This window comes from Alosa sapidissima, chromosome 5 (genome assembly GCF_018492685.1).
Source record: "Alosa sapidissima isolate fAloSap1 chromosome 5, fAloSap1.pri, whole genome shotgun sequence".
Classification (NCBI taxonomy): Eukaryota; Metazoa; Chordata; class Actinopteri; order Clupeiformes; family Clupeidae; genus Alosa; species Alosa sapidissima.
In genome coordinates, this window is record NC_055961.1 from 5,346,205 (window position 1) to 5,364,228 (window position 18,024).

The 18,024-nt window shown below is 46.0% G+C and overlaps 1 protein-coding gene across 1 annotated transcript; it reads right to left on the reverse strand.

The window, feature by feature from the left end:
* Positions 1–2,455: 2,455 nt before the first annotated feature.
* On the reverse strand, positions 2,456–14,396 carry smyd4 (SET and MYND domain containing 4). Its single transcript, XM_042090990.1, has 11 exons — positions 14,145–14,396; positions 13,665–13,809; positions 13,253–13,342; positions 11,288–12,353; positions 10,798–11,037; positions 9,534–9,700; positions 9,136–9,271; positions 8,498–8,614; positions 8,175–8,298; positions 2,619–2,770; positions 2,456–2,568 (listed from the first exon to the last, which is right to left on the reverse strand). Exons 1-10 carry the CDS (start codon positions 14,276–14,278, stop codon positions 2,641–2,643), a joined length of 2,349 nt encoding a protein of 782 aa, XP_041946924.1. The 5' UTR covers positions 14,279–14,396; the 3' UTR covers positions 2,456–2,568; positions 2,619–2,640.
* Between the last annotated feature and the right edge of the window lie 3,628 nt (positions 14,397–18,024).

The window sequence follows — 18,024 nt, forward strand, 5'->3', positions numbered from 1 at the left end:
CTTATATGTTGAATTGAAGTGTGGGAAAAGATGGTGTTACCGATGAAGTGTGGGAAATACATGGTCTTACCGATGACTCATATTTAAGAACTACCATATTGTAAATATGGCTCTAAAATATGGCTTACATCCTAAATCTGCATTATATCTATCTATATTTAGGATTTACCATACACTGTATTCTCTGGGTCTGATTTCTTTTAATCTGCCATCGTGACCTCATGAGCGAAGACGTACAGTCGAGGTCATCATGTGGACGTTACAGAATCTGCTTCTCAAAGCATTTTTTAATAGCATCCCTACGCTAGACTCCCTCGTTCACCAGTTAATCTGCCTGTAGAGTTAATTAGGCCACTTTCAAAACAGCTTTGACGTCCATTGGCATTGCATAAGTGTGTTCACCCCTGCGAAAGTCAGAATGACCCTTCCCTAAAAAGCAGCACTGAAAGCGCTCTTGAGAGTTGCCCCCCCGTGCCTGCACATTCTGCAGCTCAGGACGGAGTTTGCGTCCTCTGCGCTGACCTTCTCCGTGCGGCGGTGAGCGGTGAGCCGTTCGCTGCGTTAAGGAGAACCTCCCGGCACAGCTGCCGTGCCGGACGCCGCACTGATGTCTCCCCGGCAACGCCGCGGTGTTGCATCATCACAGGCGGACAGCTCATCATCTGCAGAAAGGTCACCGGGATCACTGCCCTTTAGGTGGCATGTGAGTATTAAACTGAAGGGTCAGAGAGAGACTGGGCTGCTGGTTGGCGTGTGGGTATTAAACTGAAGGGTCAGAGAGAGACTGGGCTGCTGGTTGGCGTGTGGGTATTAAACTGAAGGGTCAGAGAGAGACTGGGCTGCTGGTTGGCGTGTGGGTATTAAACTGAAGGGTCAGAGAGAGACTGGGCTGCTGGTTGGCGTGTGGGTATTAAACTGAAGGGTCAGAGAGAGACTGGGCTGCTGGGTGGCGTGTGGGTATTAAACTGAAGGGTCAGAGAGAGACTGGGCTGCTGGGTGGCGTGTGGGTATTAAACTGATGGGTCAGAGAGAGACTGGGCTGCTGGTTGGCGTGTGGGTATTAAACTGAAGGGTCAGAGAGAGACTGGGCTGCTGGTTGGCGTGTGGGTATTAAACTGATGGGTCAGAGAGAGACTGGGCTGCTGGTTGGCGTGTGGGTATTAAACTGAAGGGTCAGAGAGAGACTGGGCTGCTGGTTGGCGTGTGGGTATTAAACTGAAGGGTCAGAGAGAGACTGGGCTGCTGGTTGGCATGTGGGTATTAAACTGAAGGGTCAGAGAGAGACTGGGCTGCTGGTTGGCATGTGGGTATTAAACTGAAGGGTCAGAGAGAGACTGGGCTGCTGGTTGGCATGTGGGTATTAAACTGATGGGTGGTCCTTTGGTTAGTGTGCATGTATTAAACTGATGGGGCCGACAGACTGGTCTGTTGGTTAGTGTGCATGTATTAAACTGATGGGGCCGACAGACTGGTCTGTTGGTTAGTGTGCATGTATTAAACTGATGGGGCCGACAGACTGGTCTGTTGGTTAGTGTGCATGTATTAAACTGATGGGGCCGACAGACTGGTCTGTTGGTTAGTGTGCATGTATTAAACTGTTGGGACAGACAGACTGGTCCTTTGGTTGGCGTGCACGTACAGTATTAAACTGATGGGATCGTCAGACTGGTCTGTTGGTTAGTTGGTTAGTGTGCATGTGGGTATTAAACTGATGGGACCGACAGACTGGTCTGTTGGTTAGTGTGCATGTACTAAACTGTTGGGACAGACACAGAGGCTGGTACTGTACTTTTTTCACCTGCAGCTTGATCTCAGCTTCTCATCTTACAACCACAACCACTCCATAAAGCTGCAGGGTGAGCCATTTACAATCTAATAGCTTTTAAAATATATTTAGCATAATTAACAATGTGGACCTCCTCCACCATCACCAGAACTCTCTCATGCTTCGGGGGGGTCCAGAGGAGAACTCATCTCCGCAGTTATGGGCCAATAGCCACAGGCTCAGAGCCTTTGATAGGCCAGCTTAGTGACCGCGCTATTCTAAGGCAGAAAGTCATTCTGAGTCATAGAATAAAATGGTTTCCCTGAGGGCCCTGCAGTAATATTAATATCTCATAGAAATATTTAGATGATCCGACACAATTTTAGCCAGTAATTTCAACAGAAATTCAAAGAAAAAACAATACTATTTAACATTATTACTTAAATTTGTTTATTTGTTACATTATATTCGATGCATATTTACACATATTTATTTTCCTTAAAAATTATTTACATATATTTTACACTATATTTTTCTCATGTGCCAAGAACTGAAACTCCTTTATTCTCTAGAGTGAACTGAGAGTTCCCCCTGCAGGTCAAACACAACACACAACACACACACCTGAAAAACATCAGACTAATAAATTACTCTGTTAGATTGCTCCAAGTGTAAACACATACTTTTGCATTTAGATTTAATCCACATAGTCTGACCGTTTGGTGTTCAGTCTCAGTCTGTGTTTGTGTGTAATTCTGTCACAATGAGTGTGGTTTTTGGCATGATGGTGTGTGTGTGTGTGTTCACAGTGCTCCTGTAAGGCAGTTCTCCATGGCTCTGAGCTCCTGTGTGTGTGTGTGTGTGTGTGTGTGTGTTCACAGTGCTCCAGTAAGGCAGTTCTCCATGGCTCTGAGCTCCTGTAGTTCCTCACTGTGGGCGTGGCGGTGAAGGCTGAGAACCCGCTGAGCCTCGGCAATCACAGAGAGAGACTGGCCAGCCTGCCCTCTGAGTACACACACACACACACACACAAATTAATTACACACAAGAGCACTACTAATAATCATCACTGTCCCACCTCACAGCTCTCGGCACATGCCATCTGACATCACATTGTGTCCAAAGTGTTTACGGAGTGCGTAGAGACTCCCTCTGTGTTGATGTCAGGTGTGTGTGTGTGTGTGTGTGTGTGTTCAATAGAGACTCCCTCTGTGTTGATGTCAGATGTGTGTGTGTGTTCAATAGAGACTCCCTCTGTGTTGATGTCAGATGTGTGTGTGTGTGTGTGTTCAATAGAGACTCCCTCTGTGTTGATGTCAGATGTGTGTGTGTGTTCAATAGAGACTCCCTCTGTGTTGATGTCAGATGTGTGTGTGTGTGTGTGTTCAATAGAGACTCCCTCTGTGTTGATGTCAGATGTGTGTGTGTGTGGGTTCAATAGAGACTCCCTCTGTGTTGATGTCAGATGTGTGTGTGTGTTCAATAGAGACTCCCTCTGTGTTGATGTCAGATGTGTGTGTGTGTGTGTGTGTTCAATAGAGACTCCCTCTGTGTTGATGTCAGATGTGTGTGTGTGTTCAATAGAGACTCCCTCTGTGTTGATGTCAGATGTGTGTGTGTGTGTGTGTGTGTTCAATAGAGACTCCCTCTGTGTTGATGTCAGATGTGTGTGTGTGTGGGTTCAATAGAGACTCCCTCTGTGTTGATGTCAGATGTGTGTGTGTGTTCAATAGAGACTCCCTCTGTGTTGATGTCAGATGTGTGTGTGTGTGTGTGTGTTCAATAGAGACTCCCTCTGTGTTGATGTCAGATGTGTGTGTGTGTGTGTGTGTGTGTGTGTTCAATAGAGACTCCCTCTGTGTTGATGTCAGATGTGTGTGTGTGTATGTGTGTATTCAATAGAGACTCCCTCTGTGTTGATGTCAGATGTGTGTGTGTGTGTGTGTGTGTTCAATAGAGACTCCCTCTGTGTTGATGTCAGATGTGTGTGTGTGTGTGTGTTCAATAGAGACTCCCTCTGTGTTGATGTCAGATGTGTGTGTGTGTGTGTGTGTGTGTGTGTGTGTGTGTGTGTGTGTGTGTGTTCAATAGAGACTCCCTCTGTGTTGATGTCAGATGTGTGTGTGTGTGTGTGTGTTCAATAGAGACTCCTTCTGTGTTGATGTCAGATGTGTGTGTGTGTGTGTGTGTGTTCAATAGAGACTCCCTCTGTGTTGATGTCAGATGTGTGTGTGTGTGTGTGTTCAATAGAGACTCCCTCTGGTTGATGTCAGATGTGTGTGTGTGTGTGTGTGTGTTCAATAGAGACTCCCTCTGTGTTGATGTCAGATGTGTGTGTGTGTGTGTGTTCAATAGAGACTCCCTCTGGTTGATGTCAGATATGTGTGTGTGTGTGTGTGTGTGTGTGTGTGTTCAATAGAGACTCCCTCTGTGTTGATGTCAGATGTGTGTGTGTGTGTGTGTGTTCAATAGAGACTCCCTCTGTGTTGATGTCAGATGTGTGTGTGTGTGTGTGTGTTCAATAGAGACTCCCTCTGTGTTGATGTCAGATGTGTGTGTGTGTGTGTGTGTGTTCAATAGAGACTCCCTCTGTGTTGATGTCAGATGTGTGTGTGTGTGTGTGTGTGTTCAATAGAGACTCCCTCTGTGTTGATGTCAGATGTGTGTGTGTGTGTGTGTTCAATAGAGACTCCCTCTGTGTTGATGTCAGATGTGTGTGTGTGTTCAATAGAGACTCCCTCTGTGTTGATGTCAGATGTGTGTGTGTGTGTGTGTTCAATAGAGACTCCCTCTGTGTTGATGTCAGATGTGTGTGTGTTCAATAGAGACTCCCTCTGTGTTGATGTCAGATGTGTGTGTGTGTGTGTTCAATAGAGACTCCCTCTGTGTTGATGTCAGATGTGTGTGTGTGTGTTCAATAGAGACTCCCTCTGTGTTGATGTCAGATGTGTGTGTGTGTGTGTGTTCAATAGAGACTCCCTCTGTGTTGATGTCAGATGTGTGTGTGTGTGTATGTGTGTGTGTGTTCAATAGAGACTCCCTCTGTGTTGATGTCAGATGTGTGTGTGTGTGTGTGTTCAATAGAGACTCCCTCTGTGTTGATGTCAGATGTATGTGTGTGTGTGTGTGTTCAATAGAGACTCCCTCTGTGTTGATGTCAGATGTATGTGTGTGTGTGTGTTCAATAGAGACTCCCTCTGGTTGATGTCAGATATGTGTGTGTGTGTGTGTGTGTGTGTGTGTGTGTGTGTTCAATAGAGACTCCCTCTGTGTTGATGTCAGATGTGTGTGTGTGTGTGTGTGTTCAATAGAGACTCCCTCTGTGTTGATGTCAGATGTGTGTGTGTGTGTGTGTGTTCAATAGAGACTCCCTCTGTGTTGATGTCAGATGTGTGTGTGTGTGTGTGTGTTCAATAGAGACTCCCTCTGTGTTGATGTCAGATGTGTGTGTGTGTGTGTGTGTGTGTGTTCAATAGAGACTCCCTCTGTGTTGATGTCAGATGTGTGTGTGTGTGTGTGTGTTCAATAGAGACTCCCTCTGTGTTGATGTCAGATGTGTGTGTGTGTGTGTGTTCAATAGAGACTCCCTCTGTGTTGATGTCAGATGTGTGTGTGTGTTCAATAGAGACTCCCTCTGTGTTGATGTCAGATGTGTGTGTGTGTGTGTGTTCAATAGAGACTCCCTCTGTGTTGATGTCAGATGTGTGTGTGTGTGTGTTCAATAGAGACTCCCTCTGTGTTGATGTCAGATGTGTGTGTGTGTGTGTTCAATAGAGACTCCCTCTGTGTTGATGTCAGATGTGTGTGTGTGTTCAATAGAGACTCCCTCTGTGTTGATGTCAGATGTGTGTGTGTGTGTTCAATAGAGACTCCCTCTGTGTTGATGTCAGATGTGTGTGTGTGTGTATGTGTGTGTGTGTTCAATAGAGACTCCCTCTGTGTTGATGTCAGATGTGTGTGTGTGTGTGTGTTCAATAGAGACTCCCTCTGTGTTGATGTCAGATGTATGTGTGTGTGTGTGTGTGTGTGTGTTCAATAGAGACTCCCTCTGTGTTGATGTCAGATGTATGTGTGTGTGTGTGTGTGTGTGTTCAATAGAGACTCCCTCTGTGTTGATGTCAGATGTGTGTGTGTGTGTGTGTGTTCAATAGAGACTCCTTCTGTGTTGATGTCAGATGTGTGTGTGTGTGTGTGTGTGTTCAATAGAGACTCCCTCTGTGTTGATGTCAGATGTGTGTGTGTGTGTGTGTTCAATAGAGACTCCCTCTGGTTGATGTCAGATGTGTGTGTGTGTGTGTGTGTGTTCAATAGAGACTCCCTCTGTGTTGATGTCAGATGTGTGTGTGTGTGTGTGTTCAATAGAGACTCCCTCTGGTTGATGTCAGATATGTGTGTGTGTGTGTGTGTGTGTGTGTGTGTTCAATAGAGACTCCCTCTGTGTTGATGTCAGATGTGTGTGTGTGTGTGTGTGTTCAATAGAGACTCCCTCTGTGTTGATGTCAGATGTGTGTGTGTGTGTGTGTGTTCAATAGAGACTCCCTCTGTGTTGATGTCAGATGTGTGTGTGTGTGTGTGTGTGTTCAATAGAGACTCCCTCTGTGTTGATGTCAGATGTGTGTGTGTGTGTGTGTGTGTTCAATAGAGACTCCCTCTGTGTTGATGTCAGATGTGTGTGTGTGTGTGTGTTCAATAGAGACTCCCTCTGTGTTGATGTCAGATGTGTGTGTGTGTTCAATAGAGACTCCCTCTGTGTTGATGTCAGATGTGTGTGTGTGTGTGTGTTCAATAGAGACTCCCTCTGTGTTGATGTCAGATGTGTGTGTGTTCAATAGAGACTCCCTCTGTGTTGATGTCAGATGTGTGTGTGTGTGTGTTCAATAGAGACTCCCTCTGTGTTGATGTCAGATGTGTGTGTGTGTGTTCAATAGAGACTCCCTCTGTGTTGATGTCAGATGTGTGTGTGTGTGTGTGTTCAATAGAGACTCCCTCTGTGTTGATGTCAGATGTGTGTGTGTGTGTATGTGTGTGTGTGTTCAATAGAGACTCCCTCTGTGTTGATGTCAGATGTGTGTGTGTGTGTGTGTTCAATAGAGACTCCCTCTGTGTTGATGTCAGATGTATGTGTGTGTGTGTGTGTGTTCAATAGAGACTCCCTCTGTGTTGATGTCAGATGTATGTGTGTGTGTGTGTTCAATAGAGACTCCCTCTGGTTGATGTCAGATATGTGTGTGTGTGTGTGTGTGTGTGTGTGTGTGTGTGTTCAATAGAGACTCCCTCTGTGTTGATGTCAGATGTGTGTGTGTGTGTGTGTGTTCAATAGAGACTCCCTCTGTGTTGATGTCAGATGTGTGTGTGTGTGTGTGTGTTCAATAGAGACTCCCTCTGTGTTGATGTCAGATGTGTGTGTGTGTGTGTGTGTTCAATAGAGACTCCCTCTGTGTTGATGTCAGATGTGTGTGTGTGTGTGTGTGTGTTCAATAGAGACTCCCTCTGTGTTGATGTCAGATGTGTGTGTGTGTGTGTGTGTTCAATAGAGACTCCCTCTGTGTTGATGTCAGATGTGTGTGTGTGTGTGTGTTCAATAGAGACTCCCTCTGTGTTGATGTCAGATGTGTGTGTGTGTTCAATAGAGACTCCCTCTGTGTTGATGTCAGATGTGTGTGTGTGTGTGTGTTCAATAGAGACTCCCTCTGTGTTGATGTCAGATGTGTGTGTGTGTGTGTTCAATAGAGACTCCCTCTGTGTTGATGTCAGATGTGTGTGTGTGTGTGTTCAATAGAGACTCCCTCTGTGTTGATGTCAGATGTGTGTGTGTGTTCAATAGAGACTCCCTCTGTGTTGATGTCAGATGTGTGTGTGTGTGTTCAATAGAGACTCCCTCTGTGTTGATGTCAGATGTGTGTGTGTGTGTATGTGTGTGTGTGTTCAATAGAGACTCCCTCTGTGTTGATGTCAGATGTGTGTGTGTGTGTGTGTTCAATAGAGACTCCCTCTGTGTTGATGTCAGATGTATGTGTGTGTGTGTGTGTGTGTGTGTTCAATAGAGACTCCCTCTGTGTTGATGTCAGATGTATGTGTGTGTGTGTGTGTGTGTGTTCAATAGAGACTCCCTCTGTGTTGATGTCAGATGTGTGTGTGTGTGTGTGTGTGTGTGTTCAATAGAGACTCCCTCTGTGTTGATGTCAGAGGTCACGTCTACGTCCCCTCTACCGGCCCTGATGATTGGCTCGCCCCTAAGCCCCGCCCCTCTCGTGTTGGCTACTGATCCCGTCATGTGTCTGTCGCCTCCCCCAGCCCTGTTGATTGACATCCCCGGCCCCTCCCCCAGCCCTGTTGATTGACATCCCCGGCCCCTCCCCCAGCCCTGTTGATTGACATCCCCGGCCCCTCCCCTGTGTGGGGCACTGACCCGTTGAAGTGCAGCTGTGCCAGTTTGAAGAGCTGCTGTCCCACCTCCACACTGTCCGCTCCAAACTGCCCGCGGACCCACGACACACTGCGGCTCAGGTGGGAGGCCGCCTCACACCAGTTACCTGCAACAGAAGGACATTAGTGTGAGTGTGAGACAGAAAGTGTGTGTGTGTGTGTGTGTATATGTGTGTGAGAGAGACAGAGGCTGTGTCTATGTGTCTGTGTATATGTGTGTGTGTGTGTGTATATAATTCAGCCATGCTGGGGTAGGTTCTAGCTTTGGCATCAGAGACCCTGTGTGTGTGAGTGAGAGAGACTCACCCATGCTTGCGTAGGCTCTGGCAGTTGTATCAGAGAGTTTCCCCTGCAGTTGGTGTGTGTCCAGCAGGTGGCGCTTTGCCCTGCTCAAAGCTTCCTGGAGAAGCCTGAGGGCCTCATCTGGCAGGGAGAGAGAGAGAAAGAGAGATAAAGAGAGAGAGATAAAGAGAGAGACAGAGAGATAAAGAGAGAGTTAGAGAAAGAAGGAGACCAAGGGGCAATAGATAGAGAGGGAGAGAGGAGAGACAAGAGAAAGATATATATATATATATATAGATATAGATATAGATATAGGAGACCAAGGAGCAATAGATAGAGGAGAGACAATGAGATGGAGATATAGAAAGAGGGATAGAGGGGGAGAGAAAGTTAAGAGAGAACATGGATGATTGAGATGGGGTAAACAGAACATGGATGATTGAGATGGGGTAAATAGAACATGGATGATTGAGATGGGGTAAACAGAACATGGATGATTGAGATGGGGTATGCGTAAACAGTTGTGTGTTTGTGTGTTGCTGCCACACGTGTTCTTGGGCGCTGGCCCTTCTAATGTTCTCATGTAAGTGGCTTTGGGTAGAAGCATCAGCCAAATGAATTAGTAAGTAGGTAATTAAGTCAGTCAGTAAGTGTGGCCTCACCTGGCCTGTCCAGGTCCAGCAGCTCCAGGGCCTGATCCAGACGTCCTCTGATGACCTGCAGGGTCTGCTCCACATCCTTACTGGACAGCTGCCCTGAGCAGCCCTTACGCACACATACATAAACACCAGCTCCCGTCTGCAGGAACAGGAACAACAACAACATGAATTATAACAACAACAACAACACCAACAACATGTAACAACATATAACAACAAAAACATCATGAACGAGACTAACGTTAAGATACAGAACACTACACTATATGAGCCGTCTCACATTGTAAACAAACATATTTTTATCAAACAGTAACTCTAATAAAAGATTCTACTCTCTCTCTCACACACACACACACACACACACACACACACACACACACACACAGGAGCCGAACAGTTACCTGCAGAGCTCTGCCACATTTGGGACACTTGTAGTGCGTGCTGGCGTGGGAGCCCTCTGGTGGTGACTGCAGGTCCTGCAGGCAGGTCTCACACTGACACGTAAAGCGGTACTGCTGCAGGAGGAGGCGCTGTCGCTCCTGCACCTTCATCCTGCTGCAGTGGGGACCTGAGAGGCACCAGACCACAGAGGAAGAAATCACGGAGGGCTGGGGAGGTTAACTAACAGTGAGATAATGTCCAAGACCGGTTGTTTAAAGGAGGAACAGTGCTCTGTGTTGACTGCTAGCATTCCTATGTGGTGCTATAAACAGGGTTCCCACTCTAAGTCAAATGTAAAATTCCATGACTTTTCCCTGACTTTCCCTTTCAAAAAATCTGAATTTCCATGACTTACTATATAATAAATGGTACAATAAACCGACCAATGATTTCAGAGCAGCGTGTTCAAGAATCTTTTACTTTTTTAGAGTGGAAGATAAATAAATGTGGATTGAATAAACAAAGTTGGCCTACTCAAGCAAGCAGTAAAGCTAATAACCAGATATACACCAATTCTGTATGGAAATATTTGTACTAAGGTATTTTGGAAAGTAAATTTTAAACTGGTACAACAAAAGTCCCTGATATTCCATGACTTTGCCCCAAAATGATCAAATTCCCTGATGTCACAACTTTCCAAAATTCCATGATATTCCAGAAATTCCATGACCATGGGAACCCTGTATAAAACATCCATGTATCTATTAACTATCTTCCTAACAAAAACACTATTGGCCGATGCCTCAATGTCAGACCGCCCTGCTACAGAAGGGTACAGACCCCACTGGCTAGTGTTCCACTTAGAGGGTGTCCACATTTCCATGGTCTATAGCACCTGATTTTTAGGAACCCTACCCTCTATTGCCCCTGACGATTAATAGCCCTACCCTCTATTGCCCCTGACGGTAAATAGGCCTACCCTCTATTGCCCCTGACTGTTAATTGCCCCACCCTCTATTTCCTCTGACGGTTTATTGCCCTACCCTCTATTGCCCCTGACTGTTAATTGCCCTACCCTCTATTGCCCCTGACGGTTTATTGCCCCTGGCGGTTTATTGCCTTACACTCTATTGCCCCTGATGGTTAATTGCCCTACCCTCTATTGCCCCTGACGGTTTATTGCCTTACACTCTATTGCCCCTGACGGTTAATTGCCCTACCCTCTATTGCCCCTGATGGTTAATTGCCCTACCCTCTATTGCCCCTGACGGTTAATTGCCCTACCGTAGCAGTGTAGTAGCTCGTCTCCAGCAGTCAGGTCCCTCGCGGCGCGAACTGTGACGGAGACCCCTGTGACAGACGTGATGAGGGGTGGGGCCCCATCTGGGTCACGCCCACCGTACCCCGGGTCAAAGGTCACACTGGTGTTGGGTCGACAGGCATGGTTCATGAGGCTGAGAGTGGGGAAGATTGCCGTGGCAACACGGATCTCTTGGCTGGCCTGTACCGCCGCTCCACACTTGTCTGTGAGGTGAGAGAAGAGATGGTTAAGAGCTCTATTATCTTAAACACTCTCCTGGCAGTGATAGTCTGTGTGCTGTACCTGTACATGTGTGTGTGTGTGTGTGTATATGTGTGTGTGTGGGTTCTTACCGTGACACTCAGCGGTGATGGCCTGAGCACTGGCCGCCGTCAGCAGTTTGTGTGTGTGTGTGTGGGTTTGAGAGTGTGTACTTGTGTGTGTTTGAGAGTGTGTGTGTGTGTGTGTTCTCACCTGATACTCTCTCAGTAGTGATGGCCTGGGCGTTAGCCCTCAGCTGTAGAAGATGTCTCAGAGCTGTAGCTCCCAGCATGCTTAATTCTGGATTCCATTCTCCAGCCACAGGATCCTCACATGCTGATTGGCCATCAGAGCTGTCAGTCCCGTAGTCCACGCCTCCCCAAGAGTATGGAGGAGGCCCTGCCTGCTGCAGTAATTGGTACAGTGTTGCTATGGTAATGGCATAAAGGAATCGCAGACTTGGGGCGTGTCCCTCCACGTGTGGCAACAGACTGTAGACATACTGATAAGCATCACCATGACAACCCACACAGAGGTCAGACATCTGTATGGAAGCACTGCTTGGCAGCACTGACTTGGTTTGTCCAGCAGAGGGCGATGTGGTGTTTTGACCACATGTGTTCTCTTTCTCATCATTGCTCTCCCTCTCCTTCACCTCCTCAGGCACTTCCTGCTTTGACTGGCTCCTAGCCTTGACCTCTGACCCTCGCGCCCTCTTGACCTGCCGCAGGCCACCCTTCAGTGCCACCCGCAGTGCCAGCTGAGCCAGGACGCCTGCGGCTCTCAGCTCTGCCCCTAGGGGGCACTCCCAGCGATGGTGCTCCTGCCAGGCCTGCTGTTGGCACCGCTGCCCACAGTAGCGCGTGTAGCTGCACCCGGGGCAGGGCACCGGGCACAGCGTGGGGCACAGGCAGCGGTGGCAGCAGCGGTCCTCCGTGCCAAATGCCCCTTTTGGCCCTTCTGCTCCCTGCTTGGTCCTGCCCTCCGGCCCACCCGAGAGTCCCTCTCCTGGGATCAGCACACAGCTGAAGGCCTGGTCCTCCAGCAGCACGTCTCCAGCGCACTTCCCCTCCGTGGCCACCAGATGGCGCCCTTTCTCCAGGCTGACGCGCAGACTTACTCCTGCTGTGATGGCGGTTGGTGCCACCGTGCCCGTCTGCTGCCCAGGCGGCTGTGCCCGAATGAAGGCCTGGCACTGCTCTCTCCTGGTGAGGAGCTTTGGCTGCAGCTGAGCGGGGTAGCCGTGTGCCAGCGCTCGGCCGATGTCCTCCAGACTCTCCTGCAGACAAGAGCCCACAGGGAGAGACTCAGCTCAGACAGCACACTCTGGAATCTACTCAGTGCTCTGCACAACCACCACAAAATGCATGACACAGAAAATATATTTCTCCAAGAGGATAATCTGTGGTTGTGTACATAAATTACAACACTGTGAGGCGTACCAGTGGGCCTGAGTGTAAACATGAGTCATCTAAAATACTGTAGGTGGTGTTACAAAGCCCTAAGCATTGGAGTTTGTAATGACTGAGCAGCACAAATGTAAAAGCAAAACTAAGAAGGCCAAAACAATACGATTCAACCATACACCTCAAAACAACAGCACTTTCTCCATCCCTGAGACAAAGACTTGGGGGCAGTGAATGGTGTTAATGTGTTATGACTCCACATTACAACACGATGTTAAGGTGTTATTACATTACATTACATTACATTACATTACATTTGGCTGACACATTTTTAGCCAAAGCGACTAACAACATGGTAAACAGTTTAAGTTTTAAAGCAATTCTCAACAATTTTAGGACAATTTAAAAAACGGTAGAGTACAGTAAGAATAAGTGACAGTGAGTGCTGTTTTTAACAGTTACGTGTCAGTTCAAGACGGCTGGTAAGTGCTAGGATCAGCAAGACTTGTTGTAAGTGGTGCTATGAGAGGAGATGTTCTCTAAAGAGCTGGGTCTTCAGGAGTTAGGGCCACACCTGCTCTCTGAAGAGAATTTGAAAGTGTTACGGTGTTCTGAAAGTGTTCTAACCACATATGTTGTCTTAAGATATGGTGTTATGGTGTTATGACCACACGCGAGTCTTTGCTCTCAATCTCCACCTCCTCAAGTGCTTCCTGTCTAGACTGTGGAGTCGGTACCAATGACATCATACAGCCCAGTGGTGTGTACCCACCTGGTAGCTGGCGAGGTGAAACAGGGCGGCCGATCGGTTGGCATAGCACAGAGCCAGCTGCTCGGAGTCCCCCGGGGCGTGGCACAAACCCTGCAGTTCACCGGGGTACACAAGAGGAAGATGGCAGAAATGTTTTGAAGGTAGATCATTTATATGTATTTCCAGTAAACCGATGATGTTTTAAAAACCAGGCCTTGACATAATGTCTTTGGGTATGAAACTGTCACAGAGGTATTGACTTGCATTCTCCCACTAGTACTCAGGGCACAAAATCAAACACGGTCACATATTAACACAAAAAAAGGCTTGAAATCCATACATTCATCCATAGACTTTTACGGGATTCTTATAGGTTCAGAGGATGTGCCCCGGTGTTTATTGCTAAAAGTTTGGTGGGCAGGAGCAACCATACCTGTGAGTAGTGCAGCGTAGCAGACGTGTAGTCTTTAGCTTTGAAACTGCTGTTGCCTCTCTCTCTACAGCGCCCAGCACTCTGTGCGCACTTTTGCACAGGATAGGTGGTGCCGATACCGGACAGGACCTGGACATCCTCGGCCCTGAATAAGTTACAAGAAGATAAAGGAGATCTAAATATAAATACTCAATTAAATAAGTCTGCTGGAGAATATCCAAGTTAAACATACATTCTAGAAAAATACTGAACACTTTCAAAAATACGAAATAAACATAAAGAAGAGAACAGCCATCCTCGTCGCCAAAGTTGGCTAACGTTAGCTACTACCGTCACTGCACTAGCATACTAGGCGATATGACGTTGCTGTACTGTATAACTACGATAAGTCAACACTTCCAAGTGTTTGTTTGTTCTTTCTCAGCATCGGAGGAAACTATGAGCACTGACATTGAGGGTGAAAATTGTTGCATTACTCACGTTGTCTGTGACTGTCCAAAGTCAAATATTTCGTCTATGTCGGACTGGACGGAGAACCTTTTTTGTTGCTCAGGATCCAACCGACTCCAAATCTGTTCCGCATGCCTGATCCAGTCTGGACAGGGTAAATCCATAGGTGGTCGTTTCTTTATGTGTCTTTAATATGCCACCTCAATAACGTGCTTTTGCACAAACAAGCAGAGCAAGTAGACTAGAACAACACGCGCGTTTGATTTGTGCGCGGAAAATATGTCATCGTCGCAGAGCAGTGACGTCTCAAAATACGGCGTAAGTCGACGTGATGAGGTAGGTGAAATTGAAAGTTGTGTCTGCTCCTGTTTCTTTTACTGTCTATGGTCTGCTCTTTCTTTTTTTATTTCTAGTAAATCTTACAGGAACACAATTGTTTTGCAGTTGAAGGTATTGACTTGAATTTGTGCTAGAAAAATATCCGAGAAATGATTTACATTTGTGAGAAAATATTCCACAGGAGTCTTGTTCCATTCATAGCTAGCCTACTGATTTGCGGATGTGCATTCCACCAAGAATTCTCATATTTTATTCAGATTAGGTGTGTTACTGTGAATATGGTTTGCACCAAATTCACTGCAACAACTGTAGAAATAAAATGTAGGATGTGATCTTGATGTTTGATAGGATTATGGTAGGGTATATAAGTAATGAAGAATTGATAAGGTGTTGGTGTTGTAGGCCTATATTTTCTCTCACACAAGTACATTTTTATGCAGGTGTGTAAATGCATTTTGCCGCAGGAATATACTGCAGCGACTGTAGCAAAAATGTGAGCATGATTTGGGCACTTCTAATGTTGTGTCTAATGTCTTCTAGTGAAGTTGTAATTGTGCTATGTTTATAGGAGAGAAAGACATCTCAGTGACTTCAAATTACCGCACACCTTTTGTAGGCCTACAAATATTCTTTTGTTGCATTCTGGTGTTGCAACCCGCAATTTTTTAGATGACTGTCATAGCCCTGTGGCTTTGTCCTATTCCCCAGGCTATGGTTTGTTTTCTCTTTGTGCTTCCCCGTACAGGTACAGTATGCTGTTACAGTATGTCGTAGGTAGCAATCAGCCAAAACCTGTGAGCCGGTGCAAAGGTCACTGGCGCTGCTCCCCTCTTCAGTGCAGCAGATGTTTTGTCTCGGAATGGCAGTTGTATCATGGCATCCACCTGCCTTTGTGCTAGCTAGGCTAGGCTTGTTTGTGTTTGGTCATGAAGGCCTTGCGATACACTGCCGCTGAACTCTTGCAATTTTGCTCCTGCAATGCCACCATCACCGATGAGGTTCGCAGTGTTTGTCGAGCAGTGGGGATTTCCTGGCGGTAGCCAGTGTTGGGGAGTAACGGAATACATGTACCGGTGTTACATGGCAACTGGCTCCCATGTTAACTGGCTGCGTTGGTGACGTTTCTTTGACAGATGTGGCCGCTTGCAGATTTGTCACTTTCTGGTGGAAACTGGAGACGAACAAATACAACTATGCATGACATATTTAAATGTCAAAATTGTCTGTAGTACGCTACATGCACTGGACCATATGCCACCAAAAAAATAAATACCAGCCAAATAATAACTCCACGTGGGTATCGAACCTGCTTCCTAAATGAAACCTCTTAAATGATAACCATTCATCTACGTACTTGCGCCACGAACCATCTGATAAGTCATAGTGAAATTTACTTGACTTACTCTATACAATTAGAAGAAGTCAGGTAATGATTGTAGCAAGTTAACACGGCTGATGGTGTTGTCTTGCTACAGCAGTTGCCCAAGCCAGTAGGTCTTCAAAGTACCATGGTTAAATTTTCAAACATTTCACTGACTGCTGGTCATGCTCTCTGTGGCCACCTAGTATCTGTAGCCTAAATTGAGGAAGCGTTGCTGGTCTAAAAATAAATAAATAATAATTAAAAAACAACGTGTGATGGGGAGGACTGAACCCATTTCGACTGTGTGAAAAAGCAATGTATAGGCATTAACCTGTTGCGCCACAGGAGAAGCCCCCTACGCGAGAATTAGGAAATAAAGTATCAAAAAAACATCAAACCCATGTTTACATGTCAGTAACATTTAACGTTAATAGTCTATAAGCCTAAGACGTTTGACTCTCCCTGTGCGCAAATTTTGTGTAAAATATGGACGTTATAGACTTCTCCTGCCCATTGCAGTGTGCGTTTCAATGCCTGTGTTTCATGAACTGAATTCTTAAAAGAATAGGCTGGACAAAAGGATACACAATTAGGCAACACATTTTTATTTGATTTATTTGCTGATGTTCATGTGGCTCTACAGACACTTCAGGTAGGGGCGGCCACAGCCTATAACCTCAGTGAAACGTTTGTAAAACTTAACCATGATACTTTGAAGGCCTACTAAATGGCTTGGGCAACAGTAGCATGATAACATGGTAGCCAGATAACATGAACAGCTATGTTAACTTGTTACAATTATAATAACGTTAGCTGACTTCTTTTAATCATACAACTGAAGTCAATTTCTATGAGTGCCAGCTGGTTCGTGGCGCAAGTGGATAGACGTCTGATTACCAAGCAAAGTCAATTAATTATTCGTGGTTCAATGCCCATGTGGAGTTAATCTATGCTATTTAGGTGTTTGTTTTTTGGGTTGCATATTCATGGTCCAGTGCATGTAGTACTACATACAATTTTGACTTTTAAACATGTCATCCATATTTCTGTGCGTCTCTAGTAGGCCTATATCAGAAAGTGACAAATCTGCAAGCGGCCACATCTGGTAAAGACTCGTCATCAATCATGAAACGTCATCAACGCAGCCAGTTAACATGGGAGCCAGTTGCCATGTAACACCGGCGTTACGTATTCAGAATACAAATTATGAGTAACTGTATTCCGATACAGTTACAAGTTAAATAGTTGGTATTTAGAATACAATTACATTGTTGAAATCAATGGATTACATGACGATACTTATCTGTTTCATAAGTTTGTTCACTCTCTAAATAAATTAAGGCAACTCCATTTCCCAGAAGCTCCTGAAAGCTATGATGAAATTGTTTACATGTTTAAATCCAAGCCCTGCCGTCTTTCCTAGCGTTCATGGGCTTCGGAAAAACCCAGAGCCCGTCTACGGAGAGCCTTGCCATACGTAGGACATTCCTCCCAAATGGCCCTATCACGTCTTTGAACTGACGTCATGAGGGCGTGTTTCAGCTCGTGCAGCTCGTGGAAGGCAACAGGCGAGTTCGACTTGCGGCAGATCTGTGCAGATCTGACTTGATGTGATGCATGCTGGGTTGAACACAATGCATACTGGGATGGACGCAATGCTTACTGGTTAGAAATTCTGTCCGACTTCTGTCAGCCGGGGAGGGACTTACCACCGTGTCACATGGCCTTAAAATATCGCGGGAGTCTTAGCCTGCAGACAGATCTTGCAGTTGCCTTCCACGAGCTGCACGAGCTGAAACACGCCCTCATGACGTCAGTTATGGCCCTATCAAGACGTGATAGGGCCATTTGGGAGGAATGTCCTCATGACGATTATGACGGGAGGCTCATGCTGCTTCCTTATGTTGGAATATGCGAAAATAAACAGAAATCGATGGGATACCTTCTAATACGTGATTTCTGCAACAATGGTAGGCTAGCCTACTGAAAACGTTTGGATATTCTGTTATTTTCTGCTGTTGGCTAAATAGATAGACACACATATAGGGGAAACACTTGATATTGAATTTATGTGCTACAATGCAGGCCTGTTAACTGTATGACAACAGTGGTTTATTTAAACTACATCATAAGAATTTATTTCGTCAGTCATCATGCTCATTTTAATGAGTAAGAATGAAAGTTCTGCTGTGTTTATTGCAAACAACA